We start from the raw sequence: 27,914 nt of genomic DNA on the forward strand, positions 1-27,914 counted from the left end.
TGAAACAAGAACTCATAAATGGTTGTATACAGGTGAAAATATTATTTATATATCGATGAATATATAAATTTGAACATGAAATCAATAAACTTACAATATTATGAATTATCTCACAGATGCTGAGAAATACACTTCATATTGTCCAACTCGCATGATACACTGGGTAATAATACAGTGATTATGTGTATCACCTCCTGTTATAAATATATAGCAATATACCTACTTAGATAAGCAAAATGTTGTGACAGTCTCACATTGCTCACCCCCACTTCTACTGTCCTCCTGTTTGTCACAATGAACAGTGAACAAGAGGATGAGATTATGGGGAGTAAACTAGGGTTGAGTGAATATATATTAAAGAAGGATCTGCTTTTGTGCTGCAGCGCACACACACAAGGCTGTTAGAGTATATGCCAGTGCAGGGTGATCAGGTGGGCAATGTACAATGAGAGTCCCTCAGAAAGGTGGAATAGAGTAAGTTGTGGCCATAATGTGCAGGGAGGTTACAATCATATAAATATAAGTATAATACTTACCACACTCCCAAAGTTCCTGGAGGTGCAGTATATAATGCTGGCGGTCGGGATCCCAGCGCCCAGCATACCGGCGCCGGAATCCCTACCACTGGCAGCGAGACGAGCGCAAAATAGCCCCTTGCGGGCTCGCTGTACTATGTGTGCCATGCTACTTATTCTCCCTCCAGGGGGGTCGTGGACCCGCCATGAGGAAGAATAGTTGTTGGTATGCTGGCTGTCGAGATTCCGGCGCTGGTTTACTGAGCGCCGGGATCCCGACAGCCGGCATATCAAATACCACCCATTCCTGGGACTGTGTCCAGTGCACAAGGAACAACAGTGTCAAAAGGATGCGCGTTTCACCTGACAGGGCTCGTTCACCTGAGAACAAGTGAACAAGCCCTATCAGTGAAACGCGCGTCTTTTTTAATGTTATTTCACTGTTTTCAAATACAATCTCTTTGCATCACAAATCTCTCTGCATCACATTATTGCTGTGAATAATATAAAATCTATCTCGATTGTATTTATCTGTACTTTTGTTTGTTAATATCCAGAGATGACACTTTGACATATCTTTACATGTATATCAGTAAAATTAAATTTTAATCGATTAATAAAGAGTACCCCAGAAAAAGAGTCTTCTTGAAATACTTGACACCTTGACTTTCATCCTGGAGTACATTTCTGTGCGGAATCTACACTTCTACTATAGACACTGTATGTCATAATGTGAATTGGTGGTACTGTGTGGCATAATGTGTACTGGCAGCCCTACAATGTGTGTATCATGTAAACTAGGGAACTACATGGGTTCATAAAATAAACTAGTGCACTAGTATGGGGCATAACATTAACTAGGGCACTACTATGGGGCATAAAATGAATAATTGCTGGGGAGTAGTGCTTATCAAGAATCATTGGGACGGTAGCCTCTTCAATATGTTGCTATAGGGCCCACAAAGTTTTGGTTACCCCCCTGGCATAAATCACTGATTTATACAAAACGTTGACACCGTTGCGCTGAGAAATGCTTAGGGGGTATTCAATTAGCAGCGAAATAGCGGAAATTTACAGTGATTGCTGTTTTCACTATTTTCACCGCGCAGGTATGCGCGCTCCAGCAATTCAGCATATTCATATACAATTTAGCGAAAATGGGATTCCGCAAAAATAGGTGCCAAAAGTGAAAAATGGGTAAATCTGTCGTACCCCCAAAAAAAGCTAAACTAACATCGGATAACAGTATAAAAGTTTATTATTGGTTATAATAAAAGTATTTCTGGTACTTAAATTGGGTCAAATGGCTGTTATATGCATTTTTTTTTTTATTAAAAAAATTAGGTACAGCTATTTTTTTTTCAGCAAAATAAGTGCTAAAATTAAACTTGGGTATAAGCATATATTTGGGTCATTTTAGGGGACTTTTAAGAAAAAGTGGAAACAAACCAATTACTCCCATCTGCAAGTCTAAAAACACCCGTACCACTCATAAAACAACACAATATACCTGTCCCATACCTTGTACCCCAATTTCCATAATTTTGCACTTTTTCACCCCAAAAATGACTTCATTAGTGGCCAATTAAAATTAATTGAAAACTTTTAAGTGCCTAATTAGTCATTCATGGGGTTGTCCGAGCGGTTCAGAACCAAATCCTGACATTTTTAACTTAATATAGGGGTTATCCCCAAGTTTATCACCTGCTCAGAGTTAGTGAATTTGCGGTAAAATTACCGCCCAAAAAAAATTTCGCGGACAATTGAATAGGCATTTGGCGAATTTACTGCAGTTCGTGATGATTTCACGTCTTTTTACCTTGATTCACGGCAATTTTTTATTACAGCAAAATACGCATTTTCGCTGGTAAATAAATTCCCCCCTTAGTCCTAAACACAGTCCTATCTTCATGGAAGATGTAAAACTAAGACCTACGAGACAGAGTCCCCAGCAGCCTAACCCGAACCCCTCCCGTCCGCCGCATAAACGTACCGCCACCACCCCCCGGGGCCCTAACCCGCTTGCTATACTTACATTCGGTATGCCGGCTGTCAGGATTCCGGCGTCGGCATTCGACTGCAGGGATCCCAACAGCCGGCATCCCCACACCCAGAGTTGTACAGATGTGTCTTTTCTTTTCTTGCTTCAGTCGCACCCTCTCTGCATTCCAGGTCCCGTGCACCTCAGTCACACGAAGCGTAGTTTTTGCTAAAAACGTGCATCTTATTTGTGCTATTAAAGCAGATAGAAACGACTAGACTGCTATGCTAGCATACGCTGCTCAGTGAGGTGTGTGACATCTGTGTGTGACTGAGTCTGTATCTGTGTAAGGGCCCCAGATAAAGCAGACGCAGCTTTTCCTCACACCAGGTTCAGTGGTGCTTCATCTGCGACTTTGTACATGTGTAAAACAAAATCTTGTGCAGATAAAGTGGCAGCCCAGCATCTCTAGAACACTGTAAGTGGCTTTTTGAAGGTTCCACAATGTGTATAAGACACAAAATGTAAAGAAAAATGCGGTACATTACTCCCTTTCCTGGAGTGTCTCAGTTGCGCTGGGTGTCTCATGCTATATTGTGTATGAGCGCACAGCAGTAAGGACACATCTGTAAATTTTCCAGTCAAGACCTCTCTATGGTTTTTCTAATGTTGAAGGTACAAGTTGCCAGATGTATTTTGAATCTTGCCAAGAATGTGCCAGAAAGAGATGCCAACCAATAGTGGTGCCTCTGACTACTAAGAAAGCTGCATTTGCAGCTACCTTGTCTGTCTCCATGTCAAAAAAATAATAATAAATAAAAGAAAAGAAAAGAAAATCATCCCTAATGGGTCAGCCGATGTTGGTAGTGGAAAAAATAAGAATTTACTCACCGGTAATTCTATTTCTCGTAGTCCGTAGTGGATGCTGGGTAATCCGTAAGGACCATGGGGAATAGCGGGCTCCGCAGGAGACTGGGCACTCTAAAAGAAAGATTAGGTACTATCTGGTGTGCACTGGCTCCTCCCTCTATGCCCCTCCTCCAGACCTCAGTTAGGGAAACTGTGCCCGGAAGAGCTGACATTACTAGGAAAGGATTTGGAATCCAGGGTAAGACTCATACCAGCCACACCAATCACACCGTACAACTTGTGATAACTATACCCAGTTAACAGTATGAAACAATAATGAGCCTCATTAACAGATGGCTCATAACAAAACCCTTTAGTTACGCAATAACTATATACATGTATTGCAGAAAGTCCGCACTTGGGACGGGCTCCCAGCATCCACTACGGACTACGAGAAATAGAATTACCGGTGAGTAAATTCTTATTTTCTCTGACGTCCTAGTGGATGCTGGGTACTCCGTAAGGACCATGGGGATTATACTAGAGATGAGCGCCTGAAATTTTTCGGGTTTTGTGTTTTGGTTTTGGGTTCGGTTCCGCGGCCGTGTTTTGGGTTCGAACGCGTTTTGGCAAAACCTCACCGAATTATTTTTGTCGGATTCGGGTGTGTTTTGGATTCGGGTGTTTTTTTCCAAAAACACTAAAAAACAGCTTAAATCATAGAATTTGGGGGTCATTTTGATCCCAAAGTATTATTAACCTCAAAAACCATAATTTACACTCATTTTCAGTCTATTCTGAATACCTCACACCTCACAATATTATTTTTAGTCCTAAAATTTGCACCGAGGTCGCTGTGTGAGTAAGATAAGCGACCCTAGTGGCCGACACAAACACCGGGCCCATCTAGGAGTGGCACTGCAGTGTCACGCAGGATGTCCCTTCCAAAAAACCCTCCCCAAACAGCACATGACGCAAAGAAAAAAAGAGGCGCAATGAGGTAGCTGTGCGAGTAAGATTAGCGACCCTAGTGGCCGACACAAACACCGGGCCCATCTAGGAGTGGCACTGCAGTGTCACGCAGGATGGCCCTTCCAAAAAACCCTCCCCAAACAGCACATGACGCAAAGAAAAAAAGAGGCGCAATGAGGTAGCTGTGTGAGTAAGATTAGCGACCCTAGTGGCCGACACAAACACCGGGCCCATCTAGGAGTGGCACTGCAGTGTCACGCAGGATGGCCCTTCCAAAAAACCCTCCCCAAACAGCACATGACGCAAAGAAAAAAAGAGGCGCAATGAGGTAGCTGACTGTGTGAGTAAGATTAGCGACCCTAGTGGCCGACACAAACACCGGGCCCATCTAGGAGTGGCACTGCAGTGTCACGCAGGATGTCCCTTCCAAAAAACCCTCCCCAAACAGCACATGACGCAAAGAAAAAAAGAGGCGCAATGAGGTAGCTGTGTGACTAAGATTAGCGACCCTAGTGGCCGACACAAACACCGGGCCCATCTAGGAGTGGCACTGCAGTGTCACGCAGGATGTCCCTTCCAAAAAACCCTCCCCAATCAGCACATGATGCAAAGAAAAAGAAAAGAAAAAAGAGGTGCAAGATGGAATTATCCTTGGGCCCTCCCACCCACCCTTATGTTGTATAAACAAAACAGGACATGCACACTTTAACCAACCCATCATTTCAGTGACAGGGTCTGCCACACGACTGTGACTGATATGACGGGTTGGTTTGGACCCCCCCCAAAAAAGAAGCAATTAATCTCTCCTTGCACAAACTGGCTCTACAGAGGCAAGATGTCCACCTCATCTTCACCCTCCGATATATCACCGTGTACATCCCCCTCCTCACAGATTATCAATTCGTCCCCACTGGAATCCACCATCTCAGCTCCCTGTGTACTTTGTGGAGGCAATTGCTGCTGGTCAATGTCTCCGCGGAGGAATTGATTATAATTCATTTTAATGAACATCATCTTCTCCACATTTTCTGGATGTAACCTCGTACGCCGATTGCTGACAAGGTGAGCGGCGGCACTAAACACTCTTTCGGAGTACACACTTGTGGGAGGGCAACTTAGGTAGAATAAAGCCAGTTTGTGCAAGGGCCTCCAAATTGCCTCTTTTTCCTGCCAGTATAAGTACGGACTGTGTGACGTGCCTACTTGGATGCGGTCACTCATATAATCCTCCACCATTCTATCAATGTTGAGAGAATCATATGCAGTGACAGTAGACGACATGTCCGTAATCGTTGTCAGGTCCTTCAGTCCGGACCAGATGTCAGCATCAGCAGTCGCTCCAGACTGCCCTGCATCACCGCCAGCGGGTGGGCTCGGAATTCTGAGCCTTTTCCTCGCACCCCCAGTTGCGGGAGAATGTGAAGGAGGAGATGTTGACAGGTCGCGTTCCGCTTGACTTGACAATTTTGTCACCAGCAGGTCTTTCAACCCCAGCAGACCTGTGTCTGCCGGAAAGAGAGATCCAAGGTAGGCTTTAAATCTAGGATCGAGCACGGTGGCCAAAATGTAGTGCTCTGATTTCAACAGATTGACCACCCGTGAATCCTTGTTAAGCGAATTAAGGGCTGCATCCACAAGTCCCACATGCCTAGCGGAATCGCTCCGTGTTAGCTCCTTCTTCAATGCCTCCAGCTTCTTCTGCAAAAGCCTGATGAGGGGAATGACCTGACTCAGGCTGGCAGTGTCTGAACTGACTTCACGTGTGGCAAGTTCAAAGGGCATCAGAACCTTGCACAACGTTGAAATCATTCTCCACTGCACTTGAGACAGGTGCATTCCATCTCCTATATCGTGCTCAATTGTATAGGCTTGAATGGCCTTTTGCTGCTCCTCCAACCTCTGAAGCATATAGAGGGTTGAATTCCACCTCGTTACCACTTCTTGCTTCAGATGATGGCAGGGCAGGTTCAGTAGTTTTTGGTGGTGCTCCAGTCTTCTGTACGTGGTGCCTGTACGCCGAAAGTGTCCCGCAATTTTTCTGGCCACCGACAGCATCTCTTGCACGCCCCTGTCGTTTTTTAAAAAATTCTGCACCACCAAATTCAAGGTATGTGCAAAACATGGGACGTGCTGGAATTTGCCCATATTTAATGCACACACAATATTGCTGGCGTTGTCCGATGCCACAAATCCACAGGAGAGTCCAATTGGGGTAAGCCATTCCGCGATGATCTTCCTCAGTTGCCGTAAGAGGTTTTCAGCTGTGTGCGTATTCTGGAAAGCGGTGATACAAAGCGTAGCCTGCCTAGGAAAGAGTTGGCGTTTGCGAGATGCTGCTACTGGTGCCGCCGCTGCTGTTCTTGCGGCGGGAGTCCATACATCTACCCAGTGGGCTGTCACAGTCATATAGTCCTGACCCTGCCCTGCTCCACTTGTCCACATGTCCGTGGTTAAGTGGACATTGGGTACAACTGCATTTTTTAGGACACTGGTGAGTCTTTTTCTGACGTCCGTGTACATTCTCGGTATCGCCTGCCTAGAGAAGTGGAACCTAGATGGTATTTGGTAACGGGGGCACACTGCCTCAATAAATTGTCTAGTTCCCTGTGAACTAACGGCGGATACCGGACGCACGTCTAACACCAACATAGTTGTCAAGGACTCAGTTATCCGCTTTGCAGTAGGATGACTGCTGTGATATTTCATCTTCCTCGCAAAGGACTGTTGAACAGTCAATTGCTTACTGGAAGTAGTACAAGTGGGCTTACGACTTCCCCTCTGGGATGACCATCGACTCCCAGCGGCAACAACAGCAGCGCCAGCAGCAGTAGGCGTTACACGCAAGGATGCATCGGAGGAATCCCAGGCAGGAGAGGACTCGTCAGACTTGCCAGTGACATGGCCTGCAGGACTATTGGCATTCCTGGGGAAGGAGGAAATTGACACTGAGGGAGTTGGTGGGGTGGTTTGCGTGAGCTTGGTTACAAGAGGAAGGGATTTACTGGTCAGTGGACTGCTTCCGCTGTCACCCAAAGTTTTTGAACTTGTCACTGACTTATTATGAATGCGCTGCAGGTGACGTATAAGGGAGGATGTTCCGAGGTGGTTAACGTCCTTACCCCTACTTATTACAGCTTGACAAAGGGAACACACGGCTTGACACCTGTTGTCCGCATTTCTGGTGAAATACCTCCACACCGAAGAGCTGATTTTTTTGGTATTTTCACCTGGCATGTCAACGGCCATATTCCTCCCACGGACAACAGGTGTCTCCCCGGGTGCCTGACTTAAACAAACCACCTCACCATCAGAATCCTTCTGGTCAATTTCCTCCCCAGCGCCAGCAACACCCATATCCTCCTCATCCTGGTGTACTTCAACACTGACATCTTCAATCTGACTATCAGGAACTGGACTGCGGGTGCTCCTTCCAGCACTTGCAGGGGGCATGCAAATAGTGGAAGGCGCATGCTCTTCACGTCCAGTGTTGGGAAGGTCAGGCATCGCAACCGACACAATTGGACTCTCCTTGTGGATTTGGGATTTCAAAGAACGCACAGTTCTTTGCGGTGCTTTTGCCAGCTTGAGTCTTTTCAGTTTTCTAGCGAGAGGCTGAGTGCTTCCATCCTCATGTGAAGCTGAACCACTAGCCATGAACATAGGCCAGGGCCTCAGCCGTTCCTTGCCACTCCGTGTGGTAAATGGCATATTGGCAAGTTTACGCTTCTCCTCCGACAATTTTATTTTAGGTTTTGGAGTCCTTTTTTTTCTGATATTTGGTGTTTTGGATTTGACATGCTCTGTACTATGACATTGGGCATCGGCCTTGGCAGACGACGTTGCTGGCATTTCATCGTCTCGGCCATGACTAGTGGCAGCAGCTTCAGCACGAGGTGGAAGTGGATCTTGATCTTTCCCTAATTTTGGAACCTCAACTTTTTTGTTCTCCATATTTTATAGGCAGAACTAAAAGGCACCTCAGGTAAACAATGGAGATGGATGGATTGGATACTAGTATACAATTATGGACGGACTGCCACGGTTAGGTGGTATAAAAAAACCACGGTTAGGTGGTATATATTGTAATACAATTATGGATGGACGGACTGCCTGCCGAGTGCCGACACAGAGGTAGCCACAGCCGTGAACTACCGCACTGTACACTGGTTGATAAAGAGATAGTAGTATACTCGTAACAACTAGTATGACTGACTATGACGGTATAAAGAATGAAAAAAAAACCACGGTTAGGTGGTATATATTGTAATACAATTATGGATGGACGGACTGCCTGCCGAGTTCCGACACAGAGGTAGCCACAGCCGTGAACTACCGCACTGTACACTGGTTGATAAAGAGATAGTAGTATACTCGTAACAACTAGTATGACTGACTATGACGGTATAAAGAATGAAAAAAAAACCACGGTTAGGTGGTATATATTATAATACAATTATGGATGGACGGACTGCCTGCCGACTGCCGACACAGAGGTAGCCACAGCCGTGAACTACCGCACTGTACACTGGTTGATAAAGAGATAGTAGTATACTCGTAACAACTAGTATGACACTATGACGGTATAAAGAATGAAAAAAAAACCACGGTTAGGTGGTATATATTATAATACAATTATGGATGGACGGACTGCCTGCCGACTGCCGACACAGAGGTAGCCACAGCCGTGAACTACCGCACTGTACACTGGTTGATAAAGAGATAGTAGTATACTCGTAACAACTAGTATGACACTATGACGGTATAAAGAATGAAAAAAAAACCACGGTTAGGTGGTATATATTATAATACAATTATGGATGGACGGACTGCCTGCCGACTGCCGACACAGAGGTAGCCACAGCCGTGAACTACCGCACTGTACACTGGTTGATAAAGAGATAGTAGTATACTCGTAACAACTAGTATGACACTATGACGGTATAAAGAATGAAAAAAAAACCACGGTTAGGTGGTATATATTATAATACAATTATGGATGGACGGACTGCCTGCCGAGTGCCGACACAGAGGTAGCCACAGCCGTGAACTACCGCACTGTACACTGGTTGATAAAGAGATAGTAGTATACTCGTAACAACTAGTATGACTGACTATGACGGTATAAAGAATGAAAAAAAAACCACGGTTAGGTGGTATATATTATAATACAATTATGGATGGACGGACTGCCTGCCGACTGCCGACACAGAGGTAGCCACAGCCGTGAACTACCGCACTGTACACTGGTTGATAAAGAGATAGTAGTATACTCGTAACAACTAGTATGACACTATGACGGTATAAAGAATGAAAAAAAAACCACGGTTAGGTGGTATATATTATAATACAATTATGGATGGACGGACTGCCTGCCGACTGCCGACACAGAGGTAGCCACAGCCGTGAACTACCGCACTGTACACTGGTTGATAAAGAGATAGTAGTATACTCGTAACAACTAGTATGACACTATGACGGTATAAAGAATGAAAAAAAAACCACGGTTAGGTGGTATATATTATAATAATACAATTATGGATGGACGGACTGCCTGCCGACTGCCGACACAGAGGTAGCCACAGCCGTGAACTACCGCACTGTACACTGGTTGATAAAGAGATAGTAGTATACTCGTAACAACTAGTATGACTATGACGACGGTATAAAGAAAGAAAAAAAAATACCACGGTTAGGTGGTATATAATTATACAATTATGGATGGACGGACTGCCTGCCGAGTGCCGACTGCCGACACAGAGGTAGCCACAGCCGTGAACTACCGCACTGTACTGTGTCTGCTGCTAATATAGACTGGTTGATAAAGAGATAGTATACAACAATATACTACTATACTGGTGGTCAGGCACTGGTCACCACTAGTCACACTGGCAGTGGCACTCCTGCAGCAAAAGTGTGCACTGTTTAATTTTAAATTAATATAATATTATGTACTCCTGGCTCCTGCTATAACAACCTGCAGTGCTCCCCAGTCTCCCCCACAATTATTATAAGCTTTTATACATTGATGTGCAGCACACTGGGCTGAGCTGAGTGCACACAGACTGAGTCACACTGTGTGACTGCTGTGTATCGTTTTTTTCAGGCAGAGAACGGATATAGCAGAGAACGGATATATTAAATAAAAGTTAACTTAACAACAACTGCACTGGTCACTGTGGTAAACTCTGTCTGCACAATCTCTCTCTCTTCTAATCTATTCTAATGGAGAGGACGCCAGCCACGTCCTCTCCCTATCAATCTCAATGCACGTGTGAAAATGGCGGCGACGCGCGGCTCCTTATATAGAATCCGAGTCTCGCGAGAATCCGACAGCGTCATGATGACGTTCGGGCGCGCTCGGGTTAACCGAGCAAGGCGGGAAGATCCGAGTCGCTCGGACCCGTGAAAAAAAAAGTGAAGTTCGTGCGGGTTCGGATTCAAAGAAACCGAACCCGCTCATCTCTAGATTATACCAAAGCTCCCAAACGGGCGGGAGAGTGCGGATGACTCTGCAGCACCGAATGAGCAAACTCAAGGTCCTCCTCAGCCAGGGTATCAAACTTGTAGAATTTTGCAAATGTGTTTGAACCCGACCAAGTAGCAGCTCGGCAAAGTTGTAAAGCCGAGACTCCTCGGGCAGCCGCCCAAGAAGAGCCCACTTTCCTCGTGGAATGGGCTTTACAGATTTAGGATGCGGCAGTCCAGCCGCAGAATGTGCAAGTTGAATCGTGCTACAGATCCAGCGAGCAATAGTCTGCTTTGAAGCAGGAGCACCCAGCTTGTTGGGTGCATACAGGATAAATAGAGAGTCAGTTTTCCTGACTCTAGCCGTCCTGGAAACATAGATTTTCAGGGCCCTGACTACGTCCAGCAACTTGGAATCCTACAAGTCCCGAGTAGCCGCAGGCACCACAATAGGTTGGTTCAAATGAAACGCTGATACCACCTTAGGAGAAATTGGGGACGAGTCCTCAATTCCGCCCTATCCATATGGAAAATCAGATAAGGGCTTTTACATGACAAAGCCGCCAATTCTGATACACGCCTGGCCGAAGCCAAGGCCAGCAGCATGACCACTTTCCACGTGAGATATTTTAGCTCCACGGTTTTAAGTGGCTCAAACCAATGCGACTTCAGGAAATCCAACACCACGTTGAGATCCCAAGGTGCCACTGGAGGCACAAAGGGAGGCTGAATATGCAGCACTCCTTTAATAAAAGTCTGAACTTCAGGCAGTGAAGCCAGTTCTTTTTGGAAGAAAATCGACAGAGCCGAAATCTGGACCTTAATGGAACCCAAGTTGAGGCCCATAGTCACCCCTGACTGTAGGAAGTGTAGAAATCGACCCCGCTGAAATTCCTCCGTTGGGGCCTTCCTGGCCTCACACCAAGCAACATATTTCCGCCATATGCGGTGATAATGTTTTGCGGTCACATCTTCCTAGCTTTAATCAGCGTAGGAATGACTTCCTCCGGAATGCCCTTTTCCTTTAGGATCCGGTGTTCAACCGCCATGCCGTCAAACGTAGCCGCGGTAAGTCTTGGAACAGACAGGGCCCCTGCAGTAGCAGGTCCTGTCTGAGCGGCAGAGGCCATGGGTCCTCTGAGAACATTTCTTGAAGTTCTGGGTACCAAGCTCTTCTTGGCCAATCCGGAACAATGAGTATAGTTCTTACTCCTCTCCTTCTTATTATCCTCAGTACCTTGGGTATGAGAGGAAGAGGAGGGAACACATAAACCGACTGGTACACCCACGGTGTCACTAGAGCGTCCACAGCTATCGCCTGAGGGTCCCTTGACCTGGCGCAATATCTTTTTAGCTTTTTGTTGAGGCGGGACGCCATCATGTCCACCTGTGGCCGTTCCCAACGGTTCACAATCAGCTGGAAGACTTCTGGATGAAGTCCCCACTCTCCCGGGTGGAGACCGTGCCTGCTGAGGAAGTCTGCTTCCCAGTTGTCCACTCCCGGAATGAACACTGCTGACAGTGCTATCACGTGATTCTCCGCCCATCGAAGAATCCTTGTGGCTTCTGCCATTGCCACCCTGCTTCTTGTGCCGCCCTGGCGGGTTACATGGGCGACCGATGTGATGTTGTCTGACTGAATCAGAACCGGTTGGTTTTGAAGCAGGGGTTCTGCTTGACTCAGGGCGTTGTAAATGGCCCTTAGTTCCAGAATATTTATGTGTAGGGAAGTTTCATGACTCGACCATTGTCCTTGGAAGTTTCTTCCCTGGGTGACTGCCCCCCAACCTCGGAGGCTTGCATCCGTGGTCACCAGGACCCAGTCCTGTATGCCGAATCTGCGGCCTTCGAGCAGATGAGCACCCTGCAGCCACCACAGCAGAGACACCCTGGCCCTCGGGGACAGGGTGATTAACCGATGCATCTGGAGATGCGATCCGGACCACTTGTCCAACAGATCCCACTGGAAGATCCTTGCATGGAATCTGCCGAAGGGAATTTCTTCGTGAGAAGCTACCATCTTTCCCAGGACTCGCGTGCAGTGATGCACCGACACCTGCTTTGGTTTCAGGAGGTTCCTGACCAGAGATGATAATTCCTGGGCCTTCTCCTCCGGGAGAAATATCTTCTTCTGTTCTGTGTCCAGAATCATGCCCAAGAACAGCAGACGCGTCGCAGGAATTAGCTGCGACTTTGGGATATTCAGAATCCAGCCGTGCTGATGCAGCACTTCCTGAGATAGTGCTACGCTGACTAGCAACTGCTCTTTGGACCTTTCCTTTATAAGGAGATCGTCCAAGTACGGAATAATCATGACTCCCTTCTTTCGGAGGAGCATCATCATTTCGGCCATTACCTTGGTAAATACCCGCGGTGCCGTGGACAGACCAAACGGCAACGTCTGGAATTGGTAATGACATTCCTTGATGTCCAATGACACCATAAAATCCATCTTGAACTTGAACTTTTTTATATAAATGTTCAAGGATTTTAAATTTAGAATGGGTCTCACCGAACTGTCTGGTTTCGGTACCACAAACATTGTGGAATAGTAACCCCGTCCCTGTTGAAGGAGGGGTACCTTGATTATCACCTGCTGAAGATACAGCTTGTGAATTGCCGCCAGTACTACCTCCCTTTCTCCGAGGGCAGCAGGCAAGGCAGATTTGAGGTAACGGCGAGGGGGAGTCGCCTCGAACTCCAGCTTGTATCCCTGTGATACTACTTGCAGAACCCAGGGATCCACCTGTGAGCGAGCCCACTGGTCGCTGAAGTTCCGGAGACGCGCCCCCACCGCACCTGGCTCCGCCTGTGGAGCACCAGCGTCATGCGGTGGACTTAGAGGAAGCGGGGGAAGATTTTTGATCCTGGGAACTGGCTGTCTGGTGAAGCTTTTTCCCTCTTCCCTTGCCTCTGGTCAGAAAGGAAGCGCCTTTGACCCGCTTGCTTTTCTGAGGCCGAAAGGACTGTACCTGATAATACGGTGCTTTCTTAGGCTGTGAGGGAATCTGAGGTAAAAACGTCGACTTCCCAGCTGTTGCTGTGGATACGAGGTCCGAGAGACCATCCCCAAACAATTCCTCACCCTTATAAGGCAGAACCTCCATGTGCCTTTTAGAATCAGCATCACCTGTCCACTGCCGGGTCCATAATACCCTCCTGGCAGAAATGGACATTGCATTAATTCTGGATGCCAGCCGGCAAATATCCCTCTGTGCATCTCTCATATATAAGACGACGTCTTTAATATGCTCTATGCGGGTCTCAGTATAGTACCTGAGTGTGTATATACAGACTTCAGGATCACCTCCTGCTTTCTATCAGCAGGCTCCTTCAAGGCGGCCGTATCCTGAGACGGCAGTGCCACCTTTTTTGACAAGCGTGTGAGCGCCTTATCCACCCTAGGGGATATCTCCCAACGTGACCTATCCTCTGGCGGGAAAGGGTACGCCATCAGTAACTTTTTAGAAATTACCAGTTTCTTATCGGGGGAAGCCCACGCTTCTTCACACACTTCATTCAACTCATCTGATGGGGGAAAGAACACTGGCTGCTTTTTCTCCCCAAACATAATACCCTTTTTAGTGGTACTTGGGTTAATGTCAGAAATGTGTAACACATTTTTCATTGCCGTAATCATGCAACGGATGCCCCTAGTGGATTGTGTATATGTCTCATCGTCGTCGACACTGGAGTCAGACTCCGTGTCACCATCTGTGACTGCCATCTGAGGTAGCGGGTGTTTTTGAGCCCCTGATGGCCTTTGAGACGCCTGGGCAGGCGCGGGCTGAGAAGCCGGCTGTCCCACGGCTGTTACGTCATCCAGCCTTTTATGTAAGGAGTTGACACTGTCGGTTAATACCTTCCACATATCCACCCACTCTGGTGTCGACCCCGCAGGGGGTGACATCACATTTATCGGCACCTGCTCAGCCTCCACATAAGCCTCCTCATCAAACATGTCGACATAGCCGTACCGACACACCGCACACACACAGGGAATGCTCTGACTGAGGACAGGACCCCACAAAGTCCTTTGGGGAGACAGAGAGAGAGTATGCCAGCACACACCACAGCGCTATTTAATCAGGGATTTACACTAACAGAAAGTGATTTATCCTTATAGCTGCTTTTTATATAGTTTGCGCCTAAATTTAGTGCCCCCCCTCTCTTTTTAACCCTTTGAGCCTGGAAACTGCAGGGGAGAGCCTGGGGAGCTGTCTTCCAGCTGCACTGTGAAGAGAATATGGCGCCAGTGTGCTGAGGGAGATAGCCCCGCCCCTTTTTCGGCGGACTTCTCCCGCTCTTATAATTGTATTATGGCAGGGGATTTTTACACATATATAGCTTATTAGGCTATATTATGTGTTGTTTGCCAAAGTTAAGGTACTCTAATTGCAGCCCAGGGCGCCCCCCCCCCCAGCGCCCTGCACCCATCAGTGACCGGAGTATGTGGTGTGCATAGGGAGCAATGGCGCACAGCTTCGAAGTCTTCAGCCGCCGATTTCCAGGATGCTCTTCTTGCTTCTGGCTCTGTAAGGGGGACGGCGGCGCGGCTCCGGGACCAGACGACCGAGGCTGGGCCTGTGTTCGATCCCTCTGGAGCTAATGGTGTCCAGTAGCCTTAGAAGCCCAAGCTAGCTGCAAGCAGGTAGGTTCGCTTCTTCTCCCCTTAGTCCCTCGTAGCAGTGAGTCTGTTGCCAGCAGATCTCACTGAAAATAAAAAACCTAACAAATACTTTATTTATTAGGAGCTCAGGAGAGCCCCCAGTGTGCAACCAGCTCGGGCCGGGCACAGATTCTAACTGAGGTCTGGAGGAGGGGCATAGAGGGAGGAGCCAGTGCACACCAGATAGTACCTAATCTTTCTTTTAGAGTGCCCAGTCTCCTGCGGAGCCCGCTATTCCCCATGGTCCTTACGGAGTACCCAGCATCCACTAGGACGTCAGAGAAATCAGTGGGGAAAAAACAGCGGAGTCCCTCCACCCAAGTTTTCCACATCCAGCACCAGACTTCGCCAGCCCGGGCTGGTGGCAGTATAGCAGGGAGATACAGCATGGGGCCCCCTGACATAATTCCAAGCTGTACTAGGCTGGTCAGCATGGGGCTGTATTCCTTAAGGTGGGTACACACAATATGTTCTATACTGTTTAGCACACACACAAATGTACTGCTGTAAGAGTATGCTATATTAGAGTTCAATAAAAAAGAAAGTTGGTTGCAGTCTATTCTCTATTATAAGACATTGGAGGCATGGGACAGCTTTATTGTATCCTTCAAGAGATGTAAATAGAGCTGTCTGGTGTTCAGATGAACAATAAATATTCCCTCATGGAAATACCTGCATGTATGTGACTATAGTTATGTGGCGCATAACTGGCAGGGAACTGCTACACTGGTCACCACTCTGCCCTGTAAGTACCTGAGAGCAGCTCTGATCCTCCGAAGGTTTTCTGGTAACAGGTGTCTCGCAGTTTTTCCCTGTAGTTGTTTCACACAAATTCACTGACACAGGTAAAGAGGAGCTGGAAGCACATAGACAAAGGGTTAGTGCAGGCATTCCCAACCACGGTCCTCAAGGCACACTAACAGTGCAGGTTTTAGTGATATCCAGGCTTCAGCACAGGTGACTTAATTAGTAGCTCAGTTATTTTGTTTTAACCATGTGTGCTGCAGCCTGGATATCACTAAAACCTGCACTGTTTGTGTGCCTTGAGGACCGTGGTTGGGAATGCCTGGGTTAGTGTCTTGTAAAGCACAGTCCATTTGGAAGGGGATCATGCTGTAGATCAGAGGTTCTCAAACTCGGTCCTCAGGACCCCACACAGCGCATGTTTTGCAGGTCTCCTCACAGAATCGCAAGTGAAATAATTAACTCCACCTGCACACATTTTAAAATGTCTCTGTGAGTAATTAATACACCTGTGCACCTGCTGGGTTACCTGCAAAACATGCACTGTGTGGGGTCCTGAGGACCGAGTTTGAGAACCTGTGCTGTAGATACATCACTGGTAAGATAAGAGAGCACTTACTTGAGCTCCAGTGTAAGACTGCCGGTCAGCGAGCTGTACTTGCTCAGAGGGAGTACATATGTGTAGTTTCCTGCACTGTGAGGAGAGACACAAATATAGGCCAGTTACTTACAGTACTGTATGTACTGTAAGGGCTCAATAATATCTAAATACACATTCTAGACATATGGGGGTCTATTCATGAAGCAGTGAAAAGTGTGCAGTGAGCCTGTGGAGAAGTTGCCCATAGCAACCAATCAGCTGCTACGTACAATTGTCTAGTATGCAAATTATAAATGTTACTTCAATACTAATTGGTTGCCATCGGCAACTTCTCCACTGGTTCTCTTCTCTACACTTTTCACTGCTTCATGAATAGACCCCATGGATTGTTATTCAATGGTATGTGTCCAAATTGTTCCATGTAAAAAGTCAAAAGGGAAACATTCACATGATATATGAAAAAAAAAAAAATACACAAAACAGAAGCTGCACCACACGGTTGTAAATGACCACTAGAGAATCTACTCAGGTTCGTGAAGTCTGACATATTTGGCACACGGCTGACATTGCAGAGAACATGAATCACCTGCAGGTGTCTTGGGAGGCACACATCTGATCTGTTATGAGCGTGTCAGTCTCCAGAAGCCGGATGGAAGAGACAGATGCACGAGATTCTGCAGAAAACCAAGAGCCCGAGTCACAAATGCAAAATGGTGGCTTGAGCCACAAATGCAAAAATTTTCCTGAATCACAATTGCAAAATGATTTCCTGAGTCACAATTGCAAAATGGTGGTTTACATTATATAACCAAATTTACACTAACAGTACTGTCGATTATGGATGACCCACACTAGCTTGTTTCTCTCTGCATGTAGTAATGCAAATTAATTAAAATGGACACTGACCATTCCCATGTGTGATGCTCGTGATAGAAGTTGGCATGCTCTCCTCCTTCACACTTCTCCTGTTGCGAAGGTCCTGCCCAGGTAGGCTGTTTGGGCTGTGTTTGTTTTTGCTCTGAGTATACTGTGGTGGCGGGCTTACAGGACGAGGCACGGTTTGCGGGTAGTTACGGTTCTTGTCCAGGAATCTGGATTTTGCCTTTCTGATAGTTGCAGATGAAGCATTGTCTGTGGCAAGGATGTATACATATATCAGTCAGACAACTAGGCTTACGTATTGTGTGTAGTTAATCTATGATTTGAGGTACCCTCACCTGTTACTGAGGTCTCAGCACGAGAAGATGTTTTTCCAGAGGTGACGGCTGGAGAAGACGAAGCGCTCTGAGGGCCAGAGCAGCATACAGCATTACACGGAGGTGTCACACACAGGTTTATCGTGATGGAAGGATTAGGGTTGTGTAACCAATCTGTCGAAGAAGACGTACAGCAGTTTAATAGCGAATACAGTAAAAAGACAGCACCATCAACAGAATGAGAGAGACGTGTCTCACCTGAACTCTCCGTGGCCTGTAGAGGAGGGGTGGTGGAGCTTCTCAGCTGCGTGGTATCAAAGTTCTGACTTGAGCTAAATGTAGGAGAAATAGGTAAAACAAAGGGGATGAGAGGAGAGCAGACTAAAGGATGGCATTGGACTCAATAAGAAGGGCGAGATGAAGTAAGTGATAGAAACATACCATGTACACAGAGCAAAGGGGAGCGTAAGACGGGTCTGTCGGAAGAAAGTCAGAGTACAGGTACCAGGTGAAGTAAGAGCACTGCCAGCAGTAGAAGGTAAGCAGAAGGAGAAAGTGACACACAGAGGACAAGAAAAATAGGTCAATACTAGTCAGATGTACACAGCTCACATCCAGAGCACTCACACGTAGAACATACTTTCTCAGCCAGATACATAGCAAAGGTTCAGGATGAAGATTTGGATATGGATATTTATAAAAAGCTGTACACATTAGAAAAGATTAATTCAAACAATGTCCTTTCTGGCGCAGGATCCCCCAATTGGATAGTCAGTAACAATATTTCAAAAATAAATAGTTTAATGAAGGTTCGTAGTATGGCATCAATACAAACGTGTTTTGGTTATCTGGTACAGCACATGATCAACTGCATAAACTTTATTACGCGTTTCATGGGACTGCTGCCGGCTTCTTCAGACAGTTTATGCCTATTATTTTCTGACGATCCTATGGCTGGAATCAGGATCATCAGAATTTTTTTTTTCATAAACTGGTCTGTATATTTGTACATTAAAAAGACGCTATAATCCATCGCAGCTACAGTAATCAGTCTGTTTGTCACACACACATTCCAATTTTCATCTTTTAAGGGAACAAGATATTCTCAGTGCATCTGGGATGTAAGACAACTGAAGTGCATGGACCTGGGCAACGTGATAGAGGCACCTGTAGTGATTTCCCAGTTTGTGATTGGAGAAGTTGAGCCTATTAATCTTTTCCTAGATGTCCCTTTAGCCTGGGACACCTATGATTTACATGGGTCTTGTGGCTAATTAACACTAGGTGAAATGCAGACATTATTATTATTATTATTATTATTATCCTTTATTTATTTGGCACCACAAGGGATCCGCAGCGCCCATTACACAGTACATAATCAAATGAGCAAACAAGAAAACAGCACTTACAGTTCAAGACAATATAGGACAGGTATAGAAACCAGGGTTTAGGTGCCATCAAAGGGAGTATGGAGTATAAGATAGTGTAAGTAAGGAAAGGCACATGAGGAAAGAAGTCCCTGCTCTTGCGAGCTTACTTAAATCTTTGTAGTCTCAGAATCTATGTAAAGTATAGGTGTCCTGGATTAAAGGGATATTATGGCAAGCATTTGTAGGCTGGTTTATTGCTGGAGTAAAGTCTGCCAGCTGCCCTGCTACCCCTCCTTTTCGACAACTGCCATTCAGTATTGGGGCTCTGCTTTGCAAATACACTAAATGTGTCATTCATTCAAAGTTTTAGGTGCCGCCTACATCCCGACACCTTAGGTTGACCTTGTGGCAGTGCTAGGCCCTATGATACTGGGACAACTAGTGTTGGCATAAAAATCAATTGTCCTAGATTGTTAGCAAGAATGTCTGCAGAGGTATTAGATTATTTCCCCCATGTGTGCCTATGTATGAGGCAAAATAATACTGCGTATGCAAAATTACTATAATACTATCATTTCTCAAAAAGTCTTGCGCCATGCCTTATGTAATCAGCAGAGTTCTGTAATCGAGGTTACTGAAAATAAAATGCCCTGATAATGTCTTCTCTCTGGGCCTGATTCTCAGAAGTGGATGTGGTACCGATGTTTGCACTGTTGAGCAATTATTTGCTACTGTGGATGCGCAAAAAGTCTAGGGAGCCCTCACTGTGCACGTGCGAACCAAGATGTGTGATGACGAAGTTCACAAGGGGATACTTAAATCGGTATTTGCATATGTTTTGCACTTGCGAATCCATGATAAATCTCACCCATTCATGATCTGCGTGCTCCACTGAATCAGGTACCCTATCCCATTGATTCGAGGTCACTGCGCCAAATGTATTAGCAATTTGTGGGACCAGCTTGATTCTGGTGAGATAGTCTTTAGATTTAAAGCGGCTATTAGTTTCAAGTCAAAACTAACCTGGTTTTGCCTTTAACCCAGTGATTCCCAACTGCAGCACTCAAGGCACCCCACAGTCCATGTTTTAGGGATATCCTTGCTTGTGCACAGATGGTATAATCAAACTGACTGAAGTACTAAGTAAGTCACCTGTTCCTAAGCATGGATATCCTTAAAACCTGGACTGTTGCGGTGCTTTGAGGACCTCGTTTGGGAACCACTGCTTTAAACTAATTGCTCCTTTCAATCTAATGACTATCTTGCCAGAATTGCACTGGCTCCCGCAAATTGCGGCTATTACACTTGGCCTACTGTGGGCTCAGTCTTGAATTACCTAGTGGTAATTCAAGACTTTTACACTATTGCTATGGGGAAGTCTACAGCAAATAGAACTCTCCAACACATTTCCAGTGGTGATCAGCTTCTATTCTGCATCAACAGCATAGCAGCTAGTACCTTCATTTACTGGCCTTAGGGGCTCTCAGAAGACACCCAGATTGTAAAAATGATACAGCTCTAGCTTTTCTGAGTAAGACTATACAACATGTACAATACTCCGTTTTCTTCTCCATTTACATAGGATAATTATTTCTCTTACGTCCTAGAGGATGCTGGGGTCCATATTAGTACCATGAGGTACAGACGGGTCCACCAGGAGCCATTGGCACTTTAAGAGTTTAATAGTGTGGGATGGCTCCTCCCTCTATGCCCCTCCTATCAGACTCAGTTTAGAAAATGTGCCCGGAGGAGCCGGTCACAGCTAGGGGAGCTCTACAGAGTTCTCTTGGAAAAAGTTTTTTCTTTCTTTTTCAGAGTTTGTTATTTTACAGGGAGGCTGCTGATGACAGCCTCCCTGCAGCGACGGACTGAGGGGGGTGGAGTAGTGTCCGCCCTGCGGGGTCTTGAGCCACTGCTCCCGCTGACAGGACATTGAGCTCCAGAGGGGTCCGACTGCACCCCGCCGCCGTCCCTCAGGGAGCTGACGTGTGGCGAGTGAGTCACTGTCACCCCTTGCAAGCGGAGGGCCAGTGTGAAGACGGCGGCTAGAGGGTAGGAGTGCGATATTAACCGCGCTCCTAGAAGGCTCAGCGGTACGGCGCTGTGAGGGGCGCCCTGGGCCAGCTCCGTACCCTACACTGACCAAAACAAGCCTGTCGGGGTCTGAGAATCCAGGCCAGCACAAAATCCTCCGGCCAGTATAATCTTCAAAGAGCGGGAAGACAGCGCCATTGAGGGGGCGGAGCTTCTCCTCAGAGCGGACCCAGCAGCGTTCAGCGCCATTTTCCTGCCTGCAGATCACTGCCAGTGGATGCACAGGTCCCTCCAGAGCGACTCCAGCTATCTGTACGGTACCAGGGGGTTGTAGAAGGGAGGGGAGGCTGTGTAAAGGCTGTGTCACCTATTAAGGGACACAGTCAGCGCAGGTTTCGGGTCTCCCTATACTCTAATAGCGCTGTGTGTGGGTTGGCTCCAATCTCTGTGTCTCTCTGCCATTCTTGGGGGGAAACTCTGTCTGCCCAGTACCCTCTGTGTTTGTGGGGTGTTTGGTGGGTGTGTGACAACATGTCTAGAGACACTGTTTCATATGCTGCAGAGGATTTGTCTTCCCAGGAAGACTCCATACCATGTAATCAGGATTGCACTGTTTTAGCACAGATCCCAGCTAGAGAGCCAGAATGGTAAGTCTCTCTGAGGGGGACTATCTCTCAGATTTCTGATAGAGTTGCTAGGACTGAGCATGCCACTCAGGTCCTCCAGTCCTCTATGGTGGTATGGTCTGATACTGCCTCCTCGGGGTCCCCTGCGGTACATTCTCACAAACGTGCACTTGCAATTATGCAGGGTGACACGGACACCGACTCTGACGCTGCAGACGGTGATGGGGATGTGTTGAGGGGGTCAGCATCACTTGCCAAGGGAGTGCAGTTGATGATTGAGGCCGTTAGGGATGTTTTACACATTTCGGACACAGCTCCGGAACAGGTAGAGGAGGCCTTCTTTACAGATAAGAAGAAGCCCCCCCTCACCTTCCCGGCGTCCAAAGAATTAAATGCTATCTTTGAAAAGGCATGGGAAACCCCTGAAAAGAAATTTCAGATCCCCAAGAGAGTCTTGGTTGCTTTTCCCTTCCCTGAGGAAGATAGAAAGCAATGGGAGTCCCCACCGATAGTCAACGCCTCTGTCTCCAGGCTGTCCAAACAGGTGGTGTTACCTGTCCCGGGATCTACCGCGTTGAAGGACCCGGCATATCGCAAGGTGGATGCTACGCTAAAATCCATTTACACGGCTTCAGGGGCTATATTGCAGCCTACTATAACCTGTGCTTGGATTGCAAAAGCTATTGCTAGGTGGTCTATCACTCTACAGGAGGAATCGACAACCCTGGATAAAGGTGACATTGATTTATTTTGACGTAGTATTCAGGATTCTGCAGGGTTCCTGGTAGATTCCAAGAAGGATCTGGGTTCCATGGCTGCGTGGATCTCCTCCATGTCCGTCTCGGCTCGCAGGGGTCTCTGGCTGCGCCACTGGTCTGCGGACGCGGAATCCAGGAAGTGTGTGGAGGGCCTACCATATAAAAGGTCAGGCTCTCTTTGGGGAGGCGCTGGATGTGTGGATTGCCACGGCTACCGCGGGTAAGTCTCCTTTTCTCCCCTCAGCTGCACCGGCTACGAAGAAGCCTTTTTCATCAGCCATGTCACAGTCCTTTCGGCCCACGAGAGCTAGAAAGAACAAGCCTTCGAACACCTTCTTCAGAGGTGGTCGTGCCAAAGGAAAGAAACCCGCTCCCGCAGATTCCCAAACCCAGAAGCCCACTTCTGATACCCCTAAGTCCTCAGCATGACGGTGGACAGCTAGGCCTGGAGGAGGGTCAGGTGGGGGCGAGACTCCGGCAGTTCAGCCACATCTGGGTGTCGTCCGGTCTGGACCCTTGGGTCCTGGATATAGTGTCCAGAGGGTACAGACTGGAGTCTCAAGATCCCCGCCTCACCGTTTCTTCAAATCAGGCTTGCCAGCTCTGCTGGCGGACAGAACAATTCTTCTGGAGGCCATCAGAAAATTTATGGTGTCAGAGGTCATTGTTCCAGTTCCGCCTCAGCAGCGGAACAAAGGTTATTTTTCGAACGTTTTTGTGGTACCAAACCTGGATGGTTCGGTACGTCCTATCCTGAATTTAAAGTCTTTGAACCCTTATCTCAGGGAGTTCAAATTCAAGATGGAATCTCTAAGAGAGCTGTCATCTCAGGACTGGCGGAGGGGGAGTTCCTAGTGTCTCTGGACATCAAGGATGCATACCTCCACATTCCCATTTGGTCGCCGCATCAGGCATATCTCAGGTTTGCACTGTTGGACGATCACTATCAGTTCCAGGCGCTACCGTTTGGCCTATCCACAGCACCGAGAATCTTTACCAAGGTGATGGTGGAGATGATGGTTCTCCTCCGCAAGCAGGGGGTGAACGTAATTCCGTATCTGGACGATCTCCTGATCAAGGCATCGTCCAGGGAGAGGTTGTTGCTCACGACGCAGCTGCGCAGGAAGCACGGTTGGATCCTGAATCTTCCAAAGTCTCATCTGGAGCCGACAAGGTGGCTGTCTTTCCTGGGGATGATCCTCGACACGGAAGTGCAGAGGGTATTTCTCCCGGTGGAGAAAGCGTTGGAAATTCAAACAATGGTCCGGGATGTCCTAAAGCCTACCCGGGTATCTGTCCATCAATGCATACGCCTTCTGGGGAAGATGGTTGCCGCCTACGAGGCTCTGCAGTACGGCAGGTTTCATGCTCGATCTTTTCAGCTGGACCTCTAGGACCAGTGGTCGGGCTCTGGCCCTCATTCCGAGTTGATCGCTCGCAAGGCGAATTTAGCAGAGTTGCTCACGCTAAGCCTACGCCTACTGGGAGTGTATCTTAGCTTCTTAAAATTGCGACCGATGTATTCGCAATATTGCGATTACAAACTACTTAGCAGTTTCAGAGTAGCTTCAGACTTACTCGGCATCTGCGTTCAGTTCAGTGCTTGTCGTTCCTGGTTTGACGTCATAAACACACCCAGCGTTCGCCCAGACACTCCCCCGTTTCTCCGGCCACTCCTGCGTTTTTTCCGGAAACGGTAGCGTTTTTATCCACACGCCCCGAAAACGCCGTGTTTCCGCCCAGTAACACCCATTTCCTGTCAATCACACTACGTTCGCCAGAGCGAAGAAAAAGCCGTGAGTAAAAATACTATCTTCATTGTAAAATTACTTGGCGCAGTCGCAGTGCGAATATTGCGCATGCGTACTAAGCGGAATTTCACTGCGATGCGAAGAAAATTACCGAGCGAACGACTCGGAATGAGGGCCTCTCACCTACACATGCACAAGAGGATACGCCTGTCTCCGAAAGCCAGGATTTCACTCCTCTGGTGGCTACAACTTCCACACTTTCTGGAAGGGTGGAGGTTTGGAATTCAAGACTCGATCCTTCTAACCACGGATGCAAGTCTAAGAGGTTGGGGAGCTGTCGCTCTGGGGGAAACCTTTCAGGCACGATGGTCGGATCAAGAGTCACTTCTCCCAATAAACATCCTGGAACTCAGGGCCGTGTACAACGCCCTTTTGCAAGCAGCACACCTTCTACAGGATCGGGCTGTTCCAGTGCAGTCGGACAACGTGACCACAGTGGCCTACATAAACCAACAAGGCGGAACGAAGAGCAGGGCTGCCATGTCAGAGGTGTCAAAAATCCTCATCTGGGCAGAAAGGCACGCGGTGGTGATGTCGGCAATCTTCATTCCGGGCGTAGACAACTGGGAAGCAGACTTCCTCAACAGACACGATCTCCATCCAGGAGAGTGGAGCCTCCATCCGGAGGTGTTCGAGGAGGTAACCGGTTGGTGGGGAGTTCCTCACATAGACATGGTGGCCTCCCACCTCAACAAGGAGCTTCGGAGGTACTGTTCCAGGTCGAGAGACCCACAGGTGGTGGCGGTGGACGCACTGGTAACTCCGTGGGTGTTCAAGTCAGTGTATGTGTTCCCTCCACTTCCTCTGATACCAAGGGTTCTTCAACTCGTGAGAAGAACAAAGGTTCTGGCAATCCTCATTGCTCCGGACTGGCCAAGGAGGGCTTGGTACGCGAATCTTCTGCTGGAAGATCCACGGCCGAAACCTCTTGGGGAGGATCTGCTCCTGCAGGGGCCGCTCGCTTATCAAGACTTACCGCGGCTACGTTTGACGGCATGGAGGTTGAACACCAGATCTTAACTCGGAAACGTATCCAGAGTGAGGTCATTCCTACCCTGACACAGGCTAGGAAAGGGGTAACGTCTAAACTTTACCATCGCATTTGGAAGAAATATGTTTCTTGGTGTGAGGCCAAGAAGTTTCCTGCGGTGGAGTTTCAACTTGGATGTTTTCTCCTTTTCCTGCAAGCAGGGGTGAATATGGGACTGATACTAGGCTCCATCAACGTTCCAAATCTCTGCTTTGTCCATTGTCTTCCAAAAATAATTGGCTGTTCTTCCTGAGGTTCAGACCTTTTTGAAAGGGGTTCTGCACATCCAGCCTCCCTTTGTGGCACCTACGGCACCATGGGATCTTGACGTGGTGTTGCAGTTCCTGCAATCTGCTTGGTTTGAGCCTCTACAGGAGGCTGATCTCAAGTTTCTCACGTGGAAGGCGGTCACCTTGTTGACCTTGGCTTCTGCACGACGCGTGTCAGAATTGGGGGCTTTATCTTGTAAAAGCCCTTATCTGATCTTCCATGAAGACGGGGCGGAGCTTAGGACTCATCCACAGTTCCTGCCTAAGGTTGTATCGGCTTTCCATATCAACCAACCTATTGTGGTGCCAGTGGCTACTGGCGCCTCAATTACTTCAAAGGCCTTGGATGTAGTGAGGACTTTGAAGATTTACGTGAAGAGGATGGCTCGTCATCGGAAAAGTGACTCTTTGTTTGTCCTCTATGATCCCAAGAAAATTGGATGTCCTGCTTCTAAGCAGTCGATTTCACGCTGGATCAGGTTCACTATCCAGCATGCTTATTCCACGGCAGGTTTACCGTGTCCGAAATCTGTAAAGGCCCACTCTACTCGTAAAGTGGGCTCTTCCTGGGCGACTGCCCGGGGTGTCTCGGCGGTACAACTCTGCCGGGCAGCTACTTGGTCTGGGTCGAACACGTTTGCCAAGTTTTACAAGTTCGATACTTTGGCCTCTGATGACCTCAAGTTTGGTCAAGCAGTGTTGCAGGAGCCTCTGCGCACTCCCTCCCGTCCTGGGAGCTTTGGTACATCCCCATGGTACTAATATGGACCTCAGCATCCTCTAGGACGTAAGAGAAAATAGGATTTTGGTTACCTACCGGTAAATCCTTTTCTCGTAGTCCGTAGAGGATGCTGGGTGCCCGCCCAGTGCTGCGTTTCCTGGTTTGGGTTTATAGTTCAGTACTGCCTGGTTCCTAGGTAAGCTCTGTGTTATTTACAGTTTCGGCTGTTGCTGAGTTTTTCCGGCATGCGGATTTGCTTGTCGTGTGAGCTTGAATGAATCTCACCGCTATCTGTGTAATTCCTTCTCTCGAAGTATGTTGTCTCCTCGGGCACAGTTTCTAGACCGAGTCTGGTAGGAGGGGCATAGAGGGAGGAGCCAGCCCACACTATTAAACTCTTAAAGTGCCAATGGCTCCTGGTGGACCCGTCTATACCCCATGGTACTAATATTGACCCCAGCATCCTCTACGGACTACGAGAAAAGGATTTACCGGTAGGTAACCAAAATCCTATTTTCCCTCTCCACTGTCAATGAGCTCCCCATTAGTCTCTTGCATAACAGTAAATCCAGAACTACGCACTTACCCATCCATATCCAGCAGATCATCTTCACTGCGCAAATTCAACACATAAAGAGTGGTCATGGAGATAACACTGCAACAGAAAGAGACTAGTGGCTTTACCCACTCGGGACATGGAACATACAGTCATGTATTGAGAACACTGTGATTCATCAGTCATAGAAAGTCACAACCACTACATGGGACCTAGTACCAGAAGTGAGAACAGCTCTGTTGAATGTTGACCTGAATTCTTAGATTTCCTTGACTTACGCACTTGTATTCATCCCTAGCCAGAGTTATAACTCATGGGAACTTGTCACATGCTTTTTGTCTAACTCATTCGCATGATCTGTATATTACAGACTGTACAGTAAATCCATACCAGGGTTGGACTGGCCCACCAGGGAATCCCCCGTTGGGCCCCCACTGCCAACAACTACCCCCAAGGAATCAGGTTCCATACTGTGCACTTGACATATACATTAAACATATGTTACATTACACTGCACAGGACTATGATGTATTCTCTACAGTGCATTTCTGTTATTAATCTGGTATATTATCATGCCTGCATTAGCAGTAAGTACTAACTATATTTATCAAGGGTCCAAGATAGGGTTACCACCTCATCCCTTTAATTCTGAACACATATTAATTACACAGGTTCTGTGGCTGGTTGACTTCAAGACTCTTCATTTCACCTGGTTTTAATCAGCTACAGAACCTGTGTAATTAATTT

At 47.3% G+C, this 27,914-nt stretch overlaps 1 protein-coding gene across 10 annotated transcripts in view; it reads right to left on the reverse strand.

Annotated features, from left to right (window-relative positions):
* MYRF (myelin regulatory factor) overlaps window positions 1–27,914 on the reverse strand; it is a 318,723-nt gene that overhangs the window by 3,114 nt on the left and 287,695 nt on the right. For 7 of the 10 annotated variants that reach the window (XM_063944661.1, XM_063944662.1, XM_063944660.1 and 4 more), the window contains 8 exons: window positions 27,198–27,266; window positions 18,434–18,514; window positions 18,251–18,324; window positions 18,014–18,166; window positions 17,703–17,927; window positions 17,383–17,470; window positions 16,815–16,889; window positions 16,205–16,307 (listed from right to left, as the gene is read on the reverse strand). In XM_063944661.1, coding sequence (XP_063800731.1) covers window positions 16,205–16,307; window positions 16,815–16,889; window positions 17,383–17,470; window positions 17,703–17,927; window positions 18,014–18,166; window positions 18,251–18,324; window positions 18,434–18,514; window positions 27,198–27,266 — 868 coding nt within the window. The remainder of the gene's footprint in view (window positions 1–16,204; window positions 16,308–16,814; window positions 16,890–17,382; window positions 17,471–17,702; window positions 17,928–18,013; window positions 18,167–18,250; window positions 18,325–18,433; window positions 18,515–27,197; window positions 27,267–27,914) is intronic. The other 3 variants (XM_063944665.1, XM_063944669.1, XM_063944666.1) reach the window with 1 other exon arrangement.

This window comes from Pseudophryne corroboree, chromosome 11, assembly GCF_028390025.1.
Source record: "Pseudophryne corroboree isolate aPseCor3 chromosome 11, aPseCor3.hap2, whole genome shotgun sequence".
NCBI classification, from domain to species: Eukaryota; Metazoa; Chordata; class Amphibia; order Anura; family Myobatrachidae; genus Pseudophryne; species Pseudophryne corroboree.